General features: G+C 43.4%; 1 protein-coding gene across 4 annotated transcripts in view; it reads right to left on the bottom strand.

Moving 5' to 3' along the window:
* LOC132398629 (arf-GAP with GTPase, ANK repeat and PH domain-containing protein 3-like) overlaps positions 1–18,685 on the bottom strand; it is a 501,357-nt gene that overhangs the window by 191,236 nt on the left and 291,436 nt on the right. For all 4 annotated transcript variants that reach the window (XR_009513730.1, XM_059978331.1, XM_059978321.1 and 1 more), the window contains exons 3-5: positions 10,846–10,933; positions 4,993–5,078; positions 3,500–3,641 (exon numbers count right to left, since the gene is read on the bottom strand). Coding sequence is in view for 3 of the 4 variants with exons in the window: in XM_059978331.1 (XP_059834314.1) it covers positions 3,500–3,641; positions 4,993–5,078; positions 10,846–10,933 (316 nt within the window). In the remaining variant the exon portion in view is untranslated. The remainder of the gene's footprint in view (positions 1–3,499; positions 3,642–4,992; positions 5,079–10,845; positions 10,934–18,685) is intronic.

The raw sequence follows: 18,685 nt of genomic DNA, 5'->3' as shown, positions 1-18,685 counted from the left end.
TGAACTACAAACAGTGAGCACAGTCACAGATCAAGTACAGATGGTAATAAGCATCAACAAATTAACTACAGGTGATTAGTAACAACTATACCTAGTTCTGCTGGGTACAGTCAATGAGAGAATTACACCTTTATTTCTCAGGGGTTAAACAATGATAGGTCACACACATATCCGTACCTGTACAACTTTTAGGTAACAGACACTCACTATATGCTTGGAGCAGCACACGAGTCCAGCACACCTTGTGGCACAGATTTAGACACACCTACCATCAGACTGAGAATCTGTCAGTGTCGCAGGACACACAGCTGTCAGACCGTGTCCGAAGACACTGGACCCACCCCTGGCTGTGAGACTGGGTCACCCTGGACACCCAAAGTTGATGCTGACCAAGCCAGGGATGAAGATGAACAGACAGGCCCAGAAATAGGAAGGTGTTCGGGGAGATCAATTACAGCAGGTCAGTTAAGTGTCTCATTCTATCTCAATGCACTTGTGTATTGACTTGATCTGTATAAACACAATATTTTCACTGAATCTTAGTACATGTGACAATAATAAATCAATAACCAATACCACACGTGAATGTTGTGGGATATTTGTTGTAAACATAGGAACTAGGAATAGGTATAGGCCTCGTACTCTCAGTTGCTCCATGGAAACCGGTATAAGCACCGGCCTGATGAGCCTATAAGGCTTGGGACAGACTTTTAACTTTTCGCTTGTTTTTAGCATCCCTTCCCTGGCAAAAGACTATGTGCTTTCACCCTGTCTATACCCATCATGACCTTACATACCTCTATCAGATCACTCCTCAATATCCTATATTCTGGTCTACACAACTTCTTGCAACTCAGGCCCCCACAAGTCCAGGCAACATCCTGGTAAATCTTTATTGCACTCTTTCTAGCTCATTAACATCTTTCCAAAAATGGCCAAAACTGTACACAATATTCCAAATGCAGCCTCACCAACATCTTATACATAACTGGGACCTAACTTCCCAACTCCTATATTCAATGCCTGGCTGATGAAGGCCAGCATGTCAAAAGCCTTTTTCACTATGTACTTTTAACTCTGTTGTATTACATTCTCTAGGTCCGGAATAATGATTGTATTTTCAACCCTAGTCTGATCTCCCAAAACTCAGTACAGTCGGCCCTCCTTATCCGCAAGGGATTGGTCCCTTATTCAACCTGTTTCAATGCAGTGGATCTTAGGACCCAGCGGAACCCCAGACCTTATTTAACCTGTCTCTGTGCGTGATCATTAGGACCCAGCAATAGAGATCTGAATCCACAGTGTTTCTGTTCATGAAAATAATCACGATCACGATTGAAAATAAAGTAGAAATAATAAAGCAATCGGAAAGAGGTGAAACGCCATCGGTCATTGGAAAAGCGTTAGGCTACAGTCAGTCAACGATCAGAACAATTTTAAAGGATAAAGTGAGAAAGGCCCTGCCCCAGTGAAAGCTACAATTATTACTAAGCAACACAGTGGTTTAATTATTGGGTTTTGAGGTTTTGGATTTTTGATCCTCACATCAACTCAGAACGATGGAGAGCGCACTCAATAGTGGTCTGTGACTGGATCAAACTTGAAGAAGTTCCTGAGCCCAGCGCTGAAACATACGCTCTTAAGTATTTTATATGCATAGAAAGGTAAAATATATATTAAGACAAATGTTTCACTAACTGACGCTAAATAATACCGGATGTACCTGTTCTGACTTACTGAGTTAAGACAGCTTCTGAGTTTTTTCGATTCTGATCCACGATAACTCATGCAATCCTCCCGTGTACATTAAATCATCTCTAGATTACTTATAATGCCTAATACAATGTAAATGCTATGTAAATTAGTTGTTATACTGCATTGTTTAGGGAATAATGACAAGAAAAAAAAGTCTGTACATGCCCAAACAACAAGTGCTGGAAGGGCACTTCCAGGTTTTCGCGATTTACGTTTGGTTGAATTTGCACATGCGGAATTCACGGATAAGGAAGGCCGACTGTATCTCACATATACCTGAACTGAAATCTGTTTGTCAATCCTCAGTTCATGTACTTAAATCCCCCTGGCCAATCAATGGCTTAGATCTCCTGTAATTATCCTTCTTCAACACCCACTATTTTATCATCTGCAAACTTGTATATTCATATTCAAATTGTTGAAGGAATTGTTTGGGTGCTGTACAGTACTCTAATAATGCCTTTTAATACTTTCCCAATAACATATTTAGTTAACAGGCTTGTAGTGTCCTACTTTCTATTTCATCTTGAGTTAAGGAGATCGACTGACTGTTTTCCAATCTAGTAGAATCTTCCACAAATCTAGGAACAGCTCAGAAACAGGTTCACTGCTCATACAGGCCATTCTCCCTTCATTCCCATCTGTCTATACTTCTCACTCCTCAAGCAGCCAACATAATCAAAAACACAACCCACCATGGACATTCTCTCTTCTCCTCTCTTCCATCAATCAAGAGACACAAACCACTGAAAGCACGTACCACCAGACTCAATGACAGCTTTTACCCATGTTATTAAGACTACTGAATGGTTCCCTCATAGAAGATGAATTCTTGACCTCCCATTCTACCTCATTATGAACTTGCAGATTATTGTTCAGCTGCACATGTAGTTGTTATATTTTATTCTGGATTCTTTTGTGGTTCTACCTTGTTCTACTTGCACAGTGTAATGAATTGATTTGTATGAACAGTATGCAAGATAAGCTTTTCACTGTATCTTGGTATATGAGCAACAATAAACAAACTCCAATTAAATCCCCCCACCCACATTCCACAGGCAAGCCCATTAAAGTACCAGTTTTCAGTTTTTGGGAGGTGCGAGGAAACCGGAGTACACAGAGGAAAACCATAGTCACTGGGAGAACATACAAACTCTACACAAACAACAGCCAAAGTTGGGATGGAAGCCAGGTTGCTGGTACATAGGGAAAATTAAAACCAATGCTTAGTCACTGCACTAACCACTTCTTTTCAAATCCTAAGAGGATGTCCATCAGAGTTCAAAGACCTGTCCACCTCAGCTCCAACAATTAGCTCAGTATTACTGCCCTGCTGGGAGTAATTTTTGCAATTTACCCCCTCTCTTCCTTTTCCCATAACTTGTATCCTCATCACAGCAGGTGTAAGTCACCACTCTCATCCTCCAGGACAGAGTTAAGGAAAAACTTCTTCTCCCAGAGAGTTGTGGGGATCTGGAATGCACTGCCTCGGAAGGCAGTGGAGGCCAGTTCTCTGAATGCTTTCAAGAAGGAGCTAGATAGGTATCTTATGGATAGGGGAATCAAGGGATATGGGGACAAGGCAGGAACTGGGTATTGATAGTAGATGATCAGCCATGATCTCAGAATGGCGGTGCAGGCTCGAAGGGCCAAACTGTCTACTTCTGCACCTATTGTCTGTTGTCCAGTTAACTGACTGCAGGTCCCTGAAGACGGATGACCCAGGAAGGCAAAGCTTACTTACCTTGTGTACCCACGAGCACCATCGGAATCTCAGCTGTATTCCGGTAGGTAGAGAGTCGCATGTAATAATTGTAAACTGTCTGAAAGCTGATTTCATCCTCCAGACTGAAGACAAAGATGACGGCATCAACCCACGCTGCAAACTGAGGGTAACAAATCATTTCACGTCAGCAGATGTCAAAGCAAATACATCCCCAGCCACTCCTGACACCAAATCCACTTACTTCCAGCCCCGCTAGAGCCCAGCAGCCATCCTGACCTCAACCCTCAGCTTTTATTCATTCCCATACTGCACTTTCTTCCCACAATCATTTGCACCCATAAACCCATCTTCCATCATATTAAAAACACATTCCCTTTCTCATTCCCACCCAATCTTCACATCCCCCAAATGCATCTATTTCCCACAAAGCCATGTCATCTCTCACTCAGCATGGGTTCCCTCACAGCAGCAATCCTTGAGACCCACCTCTGATCCCTTGGAAGCTGTGACACCCAGTTCCACCCTTTAAGGAAGGAAACCCATCAGAGTCTGACCTGCACGTGAGCCGTACCCCAACTAACAGTGATAACGGATCTTGCCCCAGGTAAGGGATTCCAAAAGGGGTTTAGGGTGAGAGGAGGAAAAATTTTAAAGGGACCTATGGGGGAATTTTTTCCACATACTGTGTTGAGTATGTGGAACAAGCTGGCTGGGGAGGCAGATACAATAGTATCACTTGGAAGGTACATGAGGTGCAGGTTTTGGAGAGGTATTAGCTAATTGCCAGAAGTTGGAACTGGATGGGTGGACACCATGGTCAACATGGACTGGTTTGGCTGAAGGGCCTGTATATGTACTGCATTGCTCAAGGACAAAGTCTATGTTTAGGCAGACTCAATACAAATGTTGCATCACAGAGTGGTGATGCAAGGAAGGCCATTTGGTCCATCAAGCCTGTCCCAATCCAGCTAGTCTCTCTGCTCTAAGCTTCCCCTCTGTAACCCTGTGAATGTAACAGTAGAAACTGCTCAACTCTTCACCTTGGGTAGCTCTCATCAAACCACAGCCACAAACTCTCATTTACTTCAGCTTTGCAATAACTTTATTTGGTGGCCCCTGGTTCTCGACCTTTAAGCAATGGGAAAAATTTCTCAGACAATTATATCGATAACCTTCATCGTTTTAAATCCCATCTGTCAACTTTCTCCTTCAAGAAATACAATCCCAGCTTCTCCAATCCACCCATGTAACTGAAGTGCCTTATCCCCAGCAACACTTGCGTAAATCCCTTTCTCATCTCCTCCCTGAAGTCCTCTTGCCAGATGTGCAGTCTACAAAGGTTCCCTGTGATCTCTGCAGCAGGGATTCCCGGGGAGACCTTGGACATAAATCCCTTTCACATTTTCTCCTGGAAGTGTCGAACCCACAATCCTCCAGCTGCGTGGTTTATAAAGGTTCCCGTGATCTCGGCAGCAAGGACTCCTGGGGAGAGATTGGAGTCTAATATTCACCTGCACCTCAGGAGGACCCCCTTCATCCCGAATCAGCAGGAGGTAGCTCTGTCCGTCAACCACAATCTCTTTCTTAAACCGACCACCTGGGAAGTAAAAAAAAAAGTGATCAAGCAGCTACCATCCTCAGCCACTCATGTACTAGAGAGGGCTTGAGGAGCAACGTGGGAGTCCCCATGGAGGGGGGCTTTCATTAATTTTCCTCACAGGTAAGTATTAGAGGCAAGATGTGATAAAGGCAGAGTTTGATCAAGCATACCCACTTGGCCAAACTCTCTTGTCGGAAGTCAGTAAGTTTTTCAATGCACCTGTGTACATGTATAATTGTGCAGATGACAATAAACTTGGCTTGGTCTTCAACAAATTCCAGTAGCGGGGGTGGGGGGAATCAGTGACTCAAAGAGACTGGGAATTGACAGCAGAGAGGAGTGAAGCAAATGGTTTTACACAGAGTAGAATCGTGAGCTGGCAGGGCAGTGGAGACAGAGCCAATGAGATCTTTTAAATGGAATATTAAAGGAATGTCACCTCCCACAGGATCCCACCACCAAGTACATCCTTCCCTCCCCCACTTTCTGCTTTCTCCTTAGATGACTCCCTTGTCGATTCGTCCCTCCCTGCTGATCTCCTTCCTGGCACTTGTCCTTGCAAGTGGAACAAGTGCTGCTCCTACCCCTACACATCTTCCTCTCTACCATTCAGGGCCGCAAACAGTCCTTTCAGGTGAGATGACCCTTACCCTGTGAATCCGTTGGGGTCGTATGCTATGTCTGGTGCTCCTAGTGTGGCCTCCTGTGTATTGGTGAGACTCAACGTAGATCGGGAGACTGCTTTGTGGAGCACCTACACTCCAATTGCCAGAAGAAGCAGGATCTCCCCATGGCCACCCATTTTAATTCCACTTCCCATTCCCATTCCGATAAAGAAACATAGAAAATCTACATTTTCTATCTACATATTCTGAGGTCCCGCATGGGAGGTTAGTTAGGAAGATTCAGTCACTAGGTATACATGGTGAGGTATTAAATTGGATTAGACATTGGCTCAATGGGAGAGGTCAGAGAGTGGTAGTGGAGGATTGCTTCTCTGAGTGGAGGACTGTGACTAGTGGTGTGCCACAGGGATCAGCGCTGGGTCCATTGTTATTTGTCATCTGCATCAATAATCTGGATGATAATGTGGTAAATTGGATCAGCAAATTTGCTGATGATACAAAGATTGGAGGGAGGTTTTCAAAGCTTGCAGAGGGATCTGGACAGCTGGAAAAATAGGCTGAAAAATGGCAGATGGAGTTTAATATAGACAAGTGTGAGGTATTGAACTTTGGAAGGACAAACCAAGGTAGAACATACAAGGTAAATGGTAGGGCACTGAGGAGTGCAGTAGAACAGAGGGATCTAGGAATACAGATACAAAATTCCCTAACAGTGGCGTCACAGGTGGATAGGGTAGTAAAAAGAACTTTTGGTACAATGGCCTTTATAAATCAAAGTATTGAGTATAAGAGTCGGAATGTTATGGTGAGGTTGTATAAGGCATTGGTGAGGCCGAATTTGGAGTATTGTGTGCAGTTTTGGTCACCAAATTACAGGAGGGATATTAATAAGGTTGAAAGACTGCATATAAGGTTGAAAGACTGCATAGAAGGTTTACAAGGATGTTGCCAGGGCTTGAGAAACTGAGTTACAGAGAAAGGTTGAATAGGTTAAGACTAGATTCCCTGGAGAGCAGAAGAATGAGGGGAGACTTTTCAGAGTAATATAAAATAAAATTATGATGGGTATAGATAGAGTGAATGCAAGCAGGCTTTTTCCACTGAGGCTAGGGGAGAAAAAATCCAGAGGACATGGGTTAAGGGTGAAGGGTGGGGGGGGGGGAGAAAGCTTAAAAGAAACATTGGGGGGGACTTTCACACAGAGAGTGGTGAGAGTGTGGAATGAACTGCCAGATGAAGTGGTAAATGCAGGCCACTTTTAAAATTTAAGAAAAACTTGGACAGGTACATGGATGAGAGGTGTATGGAGGGATATGGGCCAGGTGCAGGTCAGTGGGACTAGGTAGAAAAATGGTTTGGCATAGCCAAGAAGGGCCAAAAGGCTCATTTCTGTGCTGTAATGTTCTATGGTTCTATGGTACAGTACAATACAGGCCCTTCGGCCCAAAATGCTGTGCCGAATATGTACTTACTTTAGAAATTAGCTAGTGTTACCCATAGCCCTCTATTTTTCTAAGCTCCATGTAGCCATCCAAGAGTCTCTTAAGAGATCCTATCGTATCTGCCTCCACCACCGTCACTGGCAGCCTATTCCATGTACTCACCACCCTCTGCTAAAAAAAACTTACTGCTGACATCTCCTCTGTACCTACTTCCAAGCACCTTAAAAATGCAGTCTCTTCTGTTAGCCATTTCCGGCCTGGGAAAAAGCCCTTGTCTATCCACACAATCAATGCCTCTCATCACCTTATACACCTCTATCAGGTCACCTCTAATCCTCTGCAGCTTCAAGGAGAAAAGGCCGAGTTCACTCAACTTATTCTCATAAGCCACGCTCCTCAATCCAGGCAACATCATTGTAAATCTCCTCTGCACCCTTTCTATAGTTTCCACATCCTTTTTGTAGTGTGGTGACCAGAAATGAGCACAGTACTCCAAATGGGGTCTGACCAAGGTCCTATAAGCTGTAACATTACCTTCCAGCTCTTAAACTCAATCTCACGGTTGATGAAGGCCAAAATACCGTATGCCTCCTTAACCACAGAGTCAACTTGAACATCAGCTTTGAGTGTCCTCTGGATTTGGACCCCAAGATCCCTCTGATCCTCCACACTGCCAAGAGTTTTACCATTAATACTACATTTTGCCATCATATTTGACCTACCAAAATGAACCACCTCACACTTATCTGGGTTGAACTCCATCTGCCACTTCTCAGCCCAGTTTTGCATCCAATCGATGTCCCACTGTAACCTCTGATAGCCCTCCACACTATCCACAACACCCCAACCTTTGTGACATCAGCAAATTTACTAACCCATCCCTCCAGATCTTTATCCAGGTAATTTATAAAGAGCACAAAGAGAAAGGGTCCCGGAACAGATCTTTGAGGCACACCACTGGCCACTGACCTCCATGCAGAATATGACCCATCTACAACCACTCTTGGCCTTCTGTGGGCAAGTCAACTCTGGATCCACAAAGCAAGGTCTCCATGGATCCCATGCCTCCTTACTTTCTCAATAAGCCTTGGATGGGGTACCTTATCTAATGCCTTCCTGAAATCTATATACACTACATTTACTGCTCTACCCTTATCAAAGTGTTTAGTCACATCCTCAAAAAATTCAGTCAGGGTCATAAGGCACGACCTGCCTTTGACAAAGCCATGCTGACTAGTCCTAATCATATTATGCCTCTCTAAATGTTCGCAAATCCTGCCACTCAGGATCTTTTCCATTAATTTACCAACCACTGAAGTAAGACTCACTGGTCTATAATTTCCTGGACTATCTCTACTCCCTTTCTTGAATAAAGGAACAACAACTGCAACCCTCCAATCATCCAGAACCTCTCCCATTCCCAATGATGATGCAAAGATCACTGTCAGAGCCTCTGCAATCTCCTCCCTCGCCTCCCACAGGAGCCTGGGGTACATCTTATCTGGTCCAGGAGACTTATCCAGCACATCCTCTTTCACATGGATATGTCAATCTATCACCTCCTCTACTGTCATGATGAGGCCACACTCAGGTTGAAGGAACAACAGCTTATATTCCATCTGGGTAGCCTCCAACTTGATGGTATGAATGTCGATTTCTTGAACTTCCAGTAATGCCCCCACTTCCCCATTGCCCTTTTCCCTCTCCCGCCTTATCTCCTAGCCTACCCATTGCCTCCCTCTAGTGCTCCTCCCCCTTTTCTTTCTCCCATAGCCTTCTGTCCTCTCCTATCAGATTCCCCCTTCTCCAGCCCTGTATCTCTTTCACCAATCTATTTCCCGGCTCTTTGCTTCACCACTTCCCCTCTCGGTTTCACCTGTCAGCTTGTGTTTCTCCCTCCCCTCCCCCCACCTTTTAAATCTACTCTTCATCTTTTTTTACAGACCTGCTAAAGGGTCTTGCCCTGAAACGTTGACTGTACTCTTATCTCTAGATGCTGCCTGGCCTGCTGAGATCCTCCAGTATTTGCATGTGTTGCTTGGATTTCCAGCATCTGCAGAAATTTTCTTGTTTGTACTTAAAGGAATTCTTCAGAGAAGTCCTTTCAATGGGCAGCACAGACATGATAGGCAAAGTGACTTCCTCTTTTGCCTGATTGTGATTAGTGGCTTTAAACTGATATCCTCTTGTTTCTGATACCCCTAGTGTGAGAAAGCGATTCTGATGCCATCCAGTCTCAAGTGGTGGAGAATGCCCTCCAGCACAATCAACCATTCCTACAGTGTGGGTGGCAAATATGGCCCAATGAAAGGAAGTGTGAGCTCAAAGGAATGTGAAGCAGACTATCATCTAAAGGCACAGAGAGTGCTCATGAATGAACTGCAAAGTGATCTCTGAACAGATTAAAAGCATTACTCTTGTGCATTCACCACAGGGCATCAGCAGGCAAGTACAGCAAGTAGTTACCAACGTGACTGGCAGAGAACGGGATGAAGCTCAGAAATAGAAAAATATCATCACTACTGTGCCAGGTGTCCAAAGTTCAAATTAAATTTATTACCAAAGTACATATATGTCACTATATACAACCCTGAGATTAATTTTCTTGTGGGCATACTGTACTCGATAAACTGATAGAATGATAATCATAACAGAATCAATAAAAGGTCACCCAATCAGGCCATTCAACCAGAGTGCAAAAGACAATAAACTGTGCAAATACAAAAAGAAGAAATAATAATAATCATCATCATCATCATCAATAAATATCGGTAACATGAGAAGGATCCTTGAAAGTGAATTGAAGTGCCCATGTTCTTGCAGTTACCAACACAGTGCAATATTAACAAAATATTCACAGTCAAGACCAAATATGACGACTAACCAGGGCTTATCATATTGCTGGGTGACAAGGCAGCAAAACTTGCCCATTGCCCAGTACCTCCATGTATAAACACCACCCCCCCATACACACACAATCACCCAAAGGTGTTGGTGTGGCCATACCTTAAGTACAGGTTTAGTCCAATTACGTAAGATACATTCATACCAGAGTCAATCCAGCAGAGGTTCACCAGGCTACTTCCTGGGATGAAGGACTGCCCTATCAGTGAATGAGAGGTGATCTTATTGCAAGATTTAGAAGCCTCAGGGGTTTTTGAAAGGGTAGGTATTGATGTGTTATCACTAAAGATTGTGGCTTCAACAAGGGGATGTAGTTATAAGATCAGAGGACAGTTATTCACCGGAATTTCTTCTCACAGAGGTCAGTCGTGATCAGATAGCACAGAAACAGGCCTTTCAACCCATCATGTCCATGGTGACCACTATGCTAATGATCTGCATTTTTCACAGTGACTGGTACCAGGAATGCGCTGCCAGTGGCAGTAGGTACAATAGGATTTAGACAGGCAGATGGGAATAGCTATCATGGTCATCATGGTCATCACAGACATGGTGGACTGAAGGGCCTCTGCCTGTACAGCACTGTTGCATGTTTTCCAGTTACTATGACAGTACAACATTAATGGAACATCCACAGTCAAACAGATATGAATGTTAACTAAAGTTTATCACATTATCACATTACTGGGTAACAAGGCAGCAAGTCTTGGCCACTGCTGAATACATCCATGAATAAACAGCAACCCCTCCCCCTCACCACACAGACACACACACACACAAACAAACAAGTACCTTCAGGTGACTCCTCCTGCACATAGGTTCCAGTCAAATATCGGTGAACTAGAGCAGATTTTCCACTTGACAGGTTCCCTACAATTCCCTGATAAACAAATACACACAGTGTTAGTTCAGTCGCAAGAGTCATAGAATGATGTAGAAGGTGAAGAGGCCTTTTGACCCAACATCAATGCAGACCAAGTTGACAGACAGACAGACATACCTTATTGATCCCGGGGGAAATTGGTTTTCATTACAGCCACACCAACCAAGAATAGTATAGAAATATAGCAATATAAAAACATAAATAATAAGTTAATCATGCCAAGTGGAAATAAGTCCAGGACCAGCCTATTGGCTCAGGGTGTCTGACTCTCCGAGGAACAAGTTGTAAAGTTTGATGGCCACAGGCAGGAATGACTTCCTATGATGCTCAATGTTACATCTCAGTGGAATGAGTCTCTGGCTGAACGTCCATGCAATCTGCTCCTATTTTCCCACCAAAGTACTCCAATCATTGTATTTATCCAAATGTCACAAGGAGACAGAGTGGTGAAGAAGACGTATGGAGTGTTGGCCTTCATTAGTTGGGGGACTCAGACCACATAATGCTGCAGCTCTATAAATTCTATCCTTGGTACAGGATTCCCTAAAGGTTAACTTGCAGGTTGAGTCAGTGGTAAGGAAGGCAAATGCAAAGTTAGCATTCATTTTGAGAGGACTAGAATATAAGAACAAGGATAAGATGCTGAGGGTTTATAAGGCATTGATCAGACTACATTTAGAATATTATGGACAGCTTTGGGCCCATTTTTAAAAAGATGTATTAACATTGGAGAGGGTCCAAAGAAGATTTACAAAAATAATTCTGGGAACGAAGGGGTTAACATGAGGTGCGTTTGATGGCTCTGTTCCTGTACTCACTGAAGTTAAGAATGAGGGAGAATCTCACTGAAACCTAATGAATATTGAAAGACCTAGACAGAGTGGATGTGGAGAGGATGTTTCCTATGATGGGTGAGTCACAGAGGACACCGCCTCAGAATATAGAAACATCCATTTGGAACAGAGATGAGAAGGTATTTCTCCAGTCAGAGTGGTGAACCTGTGGAATTCATTGCCACAGATTGGCTGTGGGGGCCAAGTCATTGAGTACAGTATATTTAAAGCAGAGGTTGATAAGTTCTCAGTTAATCAAGGCATCAAAGGTGGTGGGGAAAGGCAGGAGAATGGGGTACAGAGGGATAATAAATCAACCTTTATGGAGCAGTCTCGATGGGTGAAGTGGCCTAATTCTGCTCTTACGTTTTAAGGTCTTATTTACCATGATGCTGCATGGAATAGAGAGTATGTCTTATGAGGATAGGTTGACTGAGTTAGGGCTTTTCTCTTCGGAGCAAAGGAAGATGAGAGTATACTTGATAGAGGTGTACAAGATGCTAAGAGGCATAGATAGAGTGGACAGTCAGCGTCTTTTTCCCAGGGTGGCAATAGCTAATAGAAGAGGGCACTAAAGTGATTGAAAGGAAGCACAGAAGATGGCAGAAATTGATATGTTACACAGAGAGTGTAAGTGCATGGAATGCACTGACTGGGGTGTTGGTAGAGGCAGACACATTAGCAAAACATAGTAGAGTCTTAGATAGTACTATTACTTTTAGCAGGTAGCCATCACTGAATCGTGGCTGAAGGATGGTTGTAGTTGAGAGCTGAATGTCCAAAGTTACACGTAATATCAGAGGGAAAGGAAAGTAGGCAGATGGGATGGCAAGGCTCTGCTGGTAAAGAATGGCATCAACTCAGTAGAAAGGCGTGACATGGGATCGGAAGATTTTGAAACCTTGTGGGTTGAGTTAAGAAACAGGAAGGGTAAAAGGACCCTGATGCCAGTGATATACAGGCCCCTGAACAGTAACTGGAATGTGGACCACAGATTACAACTGGAAATAGAAAGGGCGTATCAAGAGGACAATGTTATGATAGTCATGGAAGATTTCAACATGCAAGTCAATTAGGAGAATCGGGCTGGTAATGGATCTCAAGACAGTGAGTTTATTGAATGCCTTCGAGTTGGCTTTTTAGAGCAGTTTGTTGTTGAGTCGACTTGGGGATCAACTATACTGGATTGGGTGTTACGTAATGAACCAGAAGTGATTAGGGAGCTTAAGGTAAAAGAACCTGTAGGAGGCTGTGATCACAATATGATTGCGTTCAACTTGAAATCTGATAAGGAGAAAGTAAAGTCTGATGAAGCAGTACTTTGGTGGAGTAAAGGAAATTACAGTGGTAAGAGAGAGGAGTTGGCCAAAGTAAATTGGAAGGAGATGCTGGCAGGGATGTCAGCAGAGCAGCAATGCTATGAGTTTCTGGGGAAAAAATGAGGAAGGTGTGGTTCAGATGTATTTCAAAAATGAAGAAATACTCAAATGGCAAAACAGTACAACCATGGCTGACAAAGCTAATGAGAGGGTATACAACAAAGCAAAGATTAACAGGAAGATAGAGAATTGGGAAGCTTTTAAAAACCTACAGAGAGCAACTAAAAGAATCATTAGCAGGGAGAATATGAAATATGAAAGCAAGTTAGCAAGCAATATCAAGGTAGATACTAAAAACTTTTTCAAGTATGTAAAATATGAAAGAGAACTAAGAATATATATAGGGCCACTAGAAAATGTGGCCGGAGAAATAATAATGGGGGACAAGGAGATGGCAGATGAACTAAATGAGTATTTTGCATCAGTCTTCACTGTGGAAGACACTAGCAGTGTGCCAGATGTTGAAGAGTGTGAGGGAAGAGAAGTGAGTTTTCAGTTAATATTAGAAGGTGTTCAAAAAGCTGTAAGACCTAAGGGTACTTAAGTCACCTGGACCAGATGAACTACACCAGTAGGTTCTGAAAGACATCGCAGTAGAGATGATAGAAGCATTAGAAATGATCTTTCAAAAATCATTTGACCCTGCCATAGTGTCAGAGGACTGAAAAATTGCAAATGTCAGTCCACTCTCAAAGAAAGGAGGAAGGCAGCAGAAAGGAAATTATCGACCAGTCAGTCTGACCTCAGTGGTTGGGAAGATGTTGGAGTCAACTGTTAAGGATAAAGTTAGGGAGTACTTGGTGACACAGGACAAGACAAGACAAAGTCAGCAGAGTTTTCTTTGGGGAAAATCCTGCCTGACGAACCTGTTGGAATTCTTTGAGGAGATTACATGTAGGATAGATAAAGGGGATGTAGTGGATGTTGTATATTTGGACTTTCAGAAGGGTGACAAGATGCCACTCATGAGGCTGCTTACCAAATTAAGAGCTCGTGGTATTACAGGAAAGTTACTGGCATGGTTAATGCATTGGCTGATTGGTAGGAGGTAGCGAATGGGAATAAGAAGATCCTTTTCTAGTTGGTTGCCAGTGACAAGTGCGGTTCTGCAGGAGTTAGTGTTGGGAACGATTCTTTTTATGCTGTATTTCAATTTAGATGATGAAATAGATGGCTTTGTTGCCAAGTTTGTAGATGATACAAAAATTGCTGACAGGGCAGGCAATGCTGTGGAAACAGGTAGGCCTCAGACAGATTTCAAAAATAGGCAAAAAAGTGGCAAATGAAATATAATGTTGGAAAATGCATCGTCGTGCACTTTGGCAGTAGAAATAAATGTGCAGACTATTTTCTAAACAGAGAGAAAATCCAAAAATCTGAGATGCAAAGGGACTTGGGAATCCTTAAGCTCAACATCCTAAAGGTTAATTTTCAGGTTGAGTCAGTGGTAAGGAAGACAAATCCAGTGTTAGCATTCATTTCAAGAGGTACAGAATACAAGAAAAGGGATGTGATATTAAGGCTTTATAAAGCACTGGTGAGGCTTCACCTTGAGTATTGTGAACAGTTTTGGGCTCCTCATCTAAAAAAGTATGTGCTGGCATTGGAGTGGGTTTAGAGGAGGCTCAAAAGGATAATTCCAGAATGAAAGGGTTATCATACAAGGAACATTTGATAGCTCTGTGTCTGCATTTGCTGAAATTTAGAAGCATGGGGGGGGGGGGGGGGAATCTCATTGAAACCTTTTGAATATTGAAAGACCTAGACAGAGTAGGTGTGGAAAGGATGATTCACGTGGTGGGGGAGTCTAGGACAAGAGGGCATAGCCTCAGGCGTCCATTTAAAACAGAGATGCAAAGAAATTTTTTTAGCCAGAGGATGGTAAATATATGGAATTTGTTACCACAGACAGTTGTGGAGGCCAAGTCGTTGGGCGGATTTAAGGCAGAACTTGATCGGTTCTTGATTGGACATGGCATCAAAGGTTATGGGGAGAAGGCCAGGGACTGGGGCTGAGGAGGGGACGAAAGGATCAGCCATGATTGAATGGTGGAGCAGACTCGATGGGCCTAATTCTGCTCCTGTGCACAGGAAAAAAGAAAGATGGAGGGCTACCTGGGAGGCAATGGTTAGCTTGATCTAGGAACAGGTTAAAAAGTCAGCGCAACACTGTGGGCTGAAGGGCCTGTACTGTTCAATGTTCTTTGAAATGTTATTAGTGTACCTGCCTCAACCACATTCTGTGGTTGCTCATTCCTTATACCCATCATCCTCTGCATGAAAAGGGTGCTGCTCAGGTCCATTTTATATCTACTCATTCTCACTTTAAATCTATGCCCTCTAGTTTTTAGTTTCACAACCTGGTAAAAAGACTCTGTGTGCTCACATTATCTATGCCCATCATAATTTTACAGACCACTACAAGTTCACCCTTCAATCTCTAATGCTCCAAGGAATAAAATCCTAGCCTGCCCAATCACTGTCTATAAAACACAATAAAGTATCTTAGTCCTCTGTAATCCACAGAGTATCACAGGTCAAGCTGGGTGTGATCAGCACGTTCCTCTCCCACCAATACATCAGTGATCTACAACAATCTCGTAGTTTTTCCTGTTGCTGTAAATTCCCAATTTAGTTGATTCACTTTCCTAAATTGCCTCCTTTGGGAGTTGAATGTCCTGCCTGTTCATACCCAAAATTAAAGAGCAGCACTGAAGGAGTGCCACACCATCTGGGGATTGTAGGGAAGGAAGTAGTGGTCAGATGCTGCAGTGTTAAAGGGGCAGCACTGGAGGGATGCGCACAAAGAGGGTAAAGCAGGAGCATAATAACAAAAGCACCATACTGTCGGAGGAGTGGTTGAGGGAACCACACTGTCGGAGGGACAGTTCCGAGAGAGTGTCACAATGTGGGAGGACTCCTCATATACAGACACCCAGTTCGGAAAGGGGTGCGGCGTGAGAATCTCGTGCTGAACTTGCTCCTGGGCCTGGCCAAGATAGCCATTCACAGGTCTAGGCAGCGGAGAGTAAAGGACGCTGTCCAGGCCAACTGCCTGCCCCTTTTCTGAGGATACATCCATGCCCAGCTGTCCTTGGAGAGGGAGCACACGGTCACGACAGGTACTGTGGGAGAATTCTGGGAGCAGTAGGCTCCCCCAAGAGTATTGATTGTTATATAGACGGTAGTAACCATATTTTAATCAGAGTGTATCTACTGTCTTCTAAATATTGAATGTCTGTACCTTGTGTATGTGTGATGTAAATAAACTTTTATAGATATGTTAAAAAAAAAGGGGTAAAACTGAGGAGTGTCACATTGTGGGAGGATCATTACTGAGGGAAGTTCACACTGTGGGTTGTGGGGGTAGTACCAAGGGAACGTCACACTGTGGATGGACAGTACTGAGGGAACAACACACTGGGAGGGGCAATACTGAGGGAATGTCACACTGTGGGAGGAACTGTACTGAGGGAGGGTCATACTGTGAGAGGGGAAGTACTTGAGGGAGTACCAAATCTTCCTTCTTTGGCGGACAGGAAAGATTCCATGAAATGAGAGCCTGAGAATGTTTATCCTCACAGTGATAAACAGATGCACTCATCATTTATCATGTCCTGCTGTTCCACTCCTGAGTCATGAAGAGGAGCTTCACCACCCCCTGTATTAATCTAATGTGCTTAGCACTTGATACTGGCACTAAAATCACCTCAACCTTCTGCTCAAGGGGGCAGGAAAATATGGAATGTCAAAAAGGCTGTGATACCTCATCACTGGATCTTTGTATCGGCTGCCAGCTTTTCTTGTGTTTTGTGGTAGAACCAGAGTTTGAATTAATGTTGAGAGTACATAACAGGGAAGAACACTGTGTGTACACAGACAGCTCAACTAGTCTATACAAAGCCCTGGCTCACTGCAGAACCTGGCTCATTGCTCCCTGATCTTCTGTATGATCCAACACTTTTCCTCAGACAACAAACAATTGAACTGTGCACACTATGAAAAGCTGACAGCTGAACTCAAGTTTACATTCACAGAGCAAATAAAGGGCTCAGGAAATGACAGAGAAGGAAAAGGGATTTATTTATGACTTCACTGCATGGGGATGATTGACATCATCAGGGCCAAGGTTCTCTGGGATACAATGTCCTCTTTCTCCGTCTTCCTGTAATGCCCATTCTGCCTCTGTCTGTCTGTCTTTGGTATCTTATCTACCTTGTCCGCATCTTAGTAATAATGCCAGAAGCTCACTCTCTTTCTCCCTCTCTCCATGTCACTCATAGATAGATGCTCTATCTCAGATACGGATTTCCCTCTCTCTCTCTCTCTCTCTCTCTCTCTCTCTCTCTGATGAACAAGAAACAACATGCCCATATCAATACAAAGAAATCACAATAACTCATTGTATGTGCAGCACTAAGTTATGTATGATTATGTAACAACCTTTGAGTGTTTTTAAACAGGCTGACTCTGCTGTTGTGGGCACTCGGCCTGTTTTCAACCTGTGGATACGCACTTCGCTTCATGTCAGCATAGACAGTAATTGCAGGGAACAGCCCTAAATCAACAGCAGCTGCAGCCCTTCATTAACTGAACAACTGGCTCTTGATCATTCTCACCAATCAGCCAAGAGGATCTGTGCCAGAACACACAGTTTGCCCACCAGGGAAAAGCGATCAACACCAGCAACTCCACAGGTTTACGAGGTCACAATTCAATAGGTGTCATCAAGTTGCACAATATACAAACAGGTCCTTCAGCCCATCATCACTATTCTAACCATCTTGCCTATCTAAACTAATCCCACCCACCCTCATAATTCTATGCCCCTTGGTGCCCTGCTCATTCATGTACCTGTCCAAATGCCTATTAAATGTTGTTACTCTTCCTGCTTCCACCACCAGATTCATTATGCCAACTATTCTCTGTGTGGAAATTTACCCCAAAGAAAATCAACTTTATTTGTCAAACGTCTATCACAACATACAGTAAAATGCATCGTTTGTATTAACAACTGACGCAATCTGAGGATGCGCTGGTAGCAGCTTGCAAATGCCGCCATCTTTCCAGTGCCAACAAAGCATGTCCACAACTTACTAACCTGTACATCTATGGAATATGGGAGGAAACCGGAGCACCCGGAGGAAATTCACACAGTGTAGGGAGAATGAACAAACTCCTTACGGATAGTGGCGGGTACTGAACCACACTTTCTGATCACCGACGTTGTAAAGTATTGTGCTAATTGCTATGCTCTCATGCTACCCTTTTAACCTCCTCCCTCTCACCTTAAACCTTTGCCCTCTAGTCTAAGGAGAAAAACTCAGTATCAACCCAATCTATGCAGCTTATAATTTTACATACAGTGCCTATATAAAGTGTTCATCCCCTACCCCTTGGGAGTTCCATGTTTTATTGTTTTACAACGTTGAATCACAGTGGATTTACTTTGGCTTTTTTGACACTGATCAACAGAAAACGACTCTTTAGTGTCAAAGTGAAACAGATCTCTACAAAATGATCTAAATTAATTACAA

Source organism: Hypanus sabinus, chromosome 1, assembly GCF_030144855.1.
Source record: "Hypanus sabinus isolate sHypSab1 chromosome 1, sHypSab1.hap1, whole genome shotgun sequence".
In the NCBI taxonomy this organism is placed as follows: domain Eukaryota; kingdom Metazoa; phylum Chordata; class Chondrichthyes; order Myliobatiformes; family Dasyatidae; genus Hypanus; species Hypanus sabinus.
The sequence above is the reverse complement of the archived record's forward strand: the minus strand, read 5'-3'. Positions and strand labels throughout refer to the sequence as shown.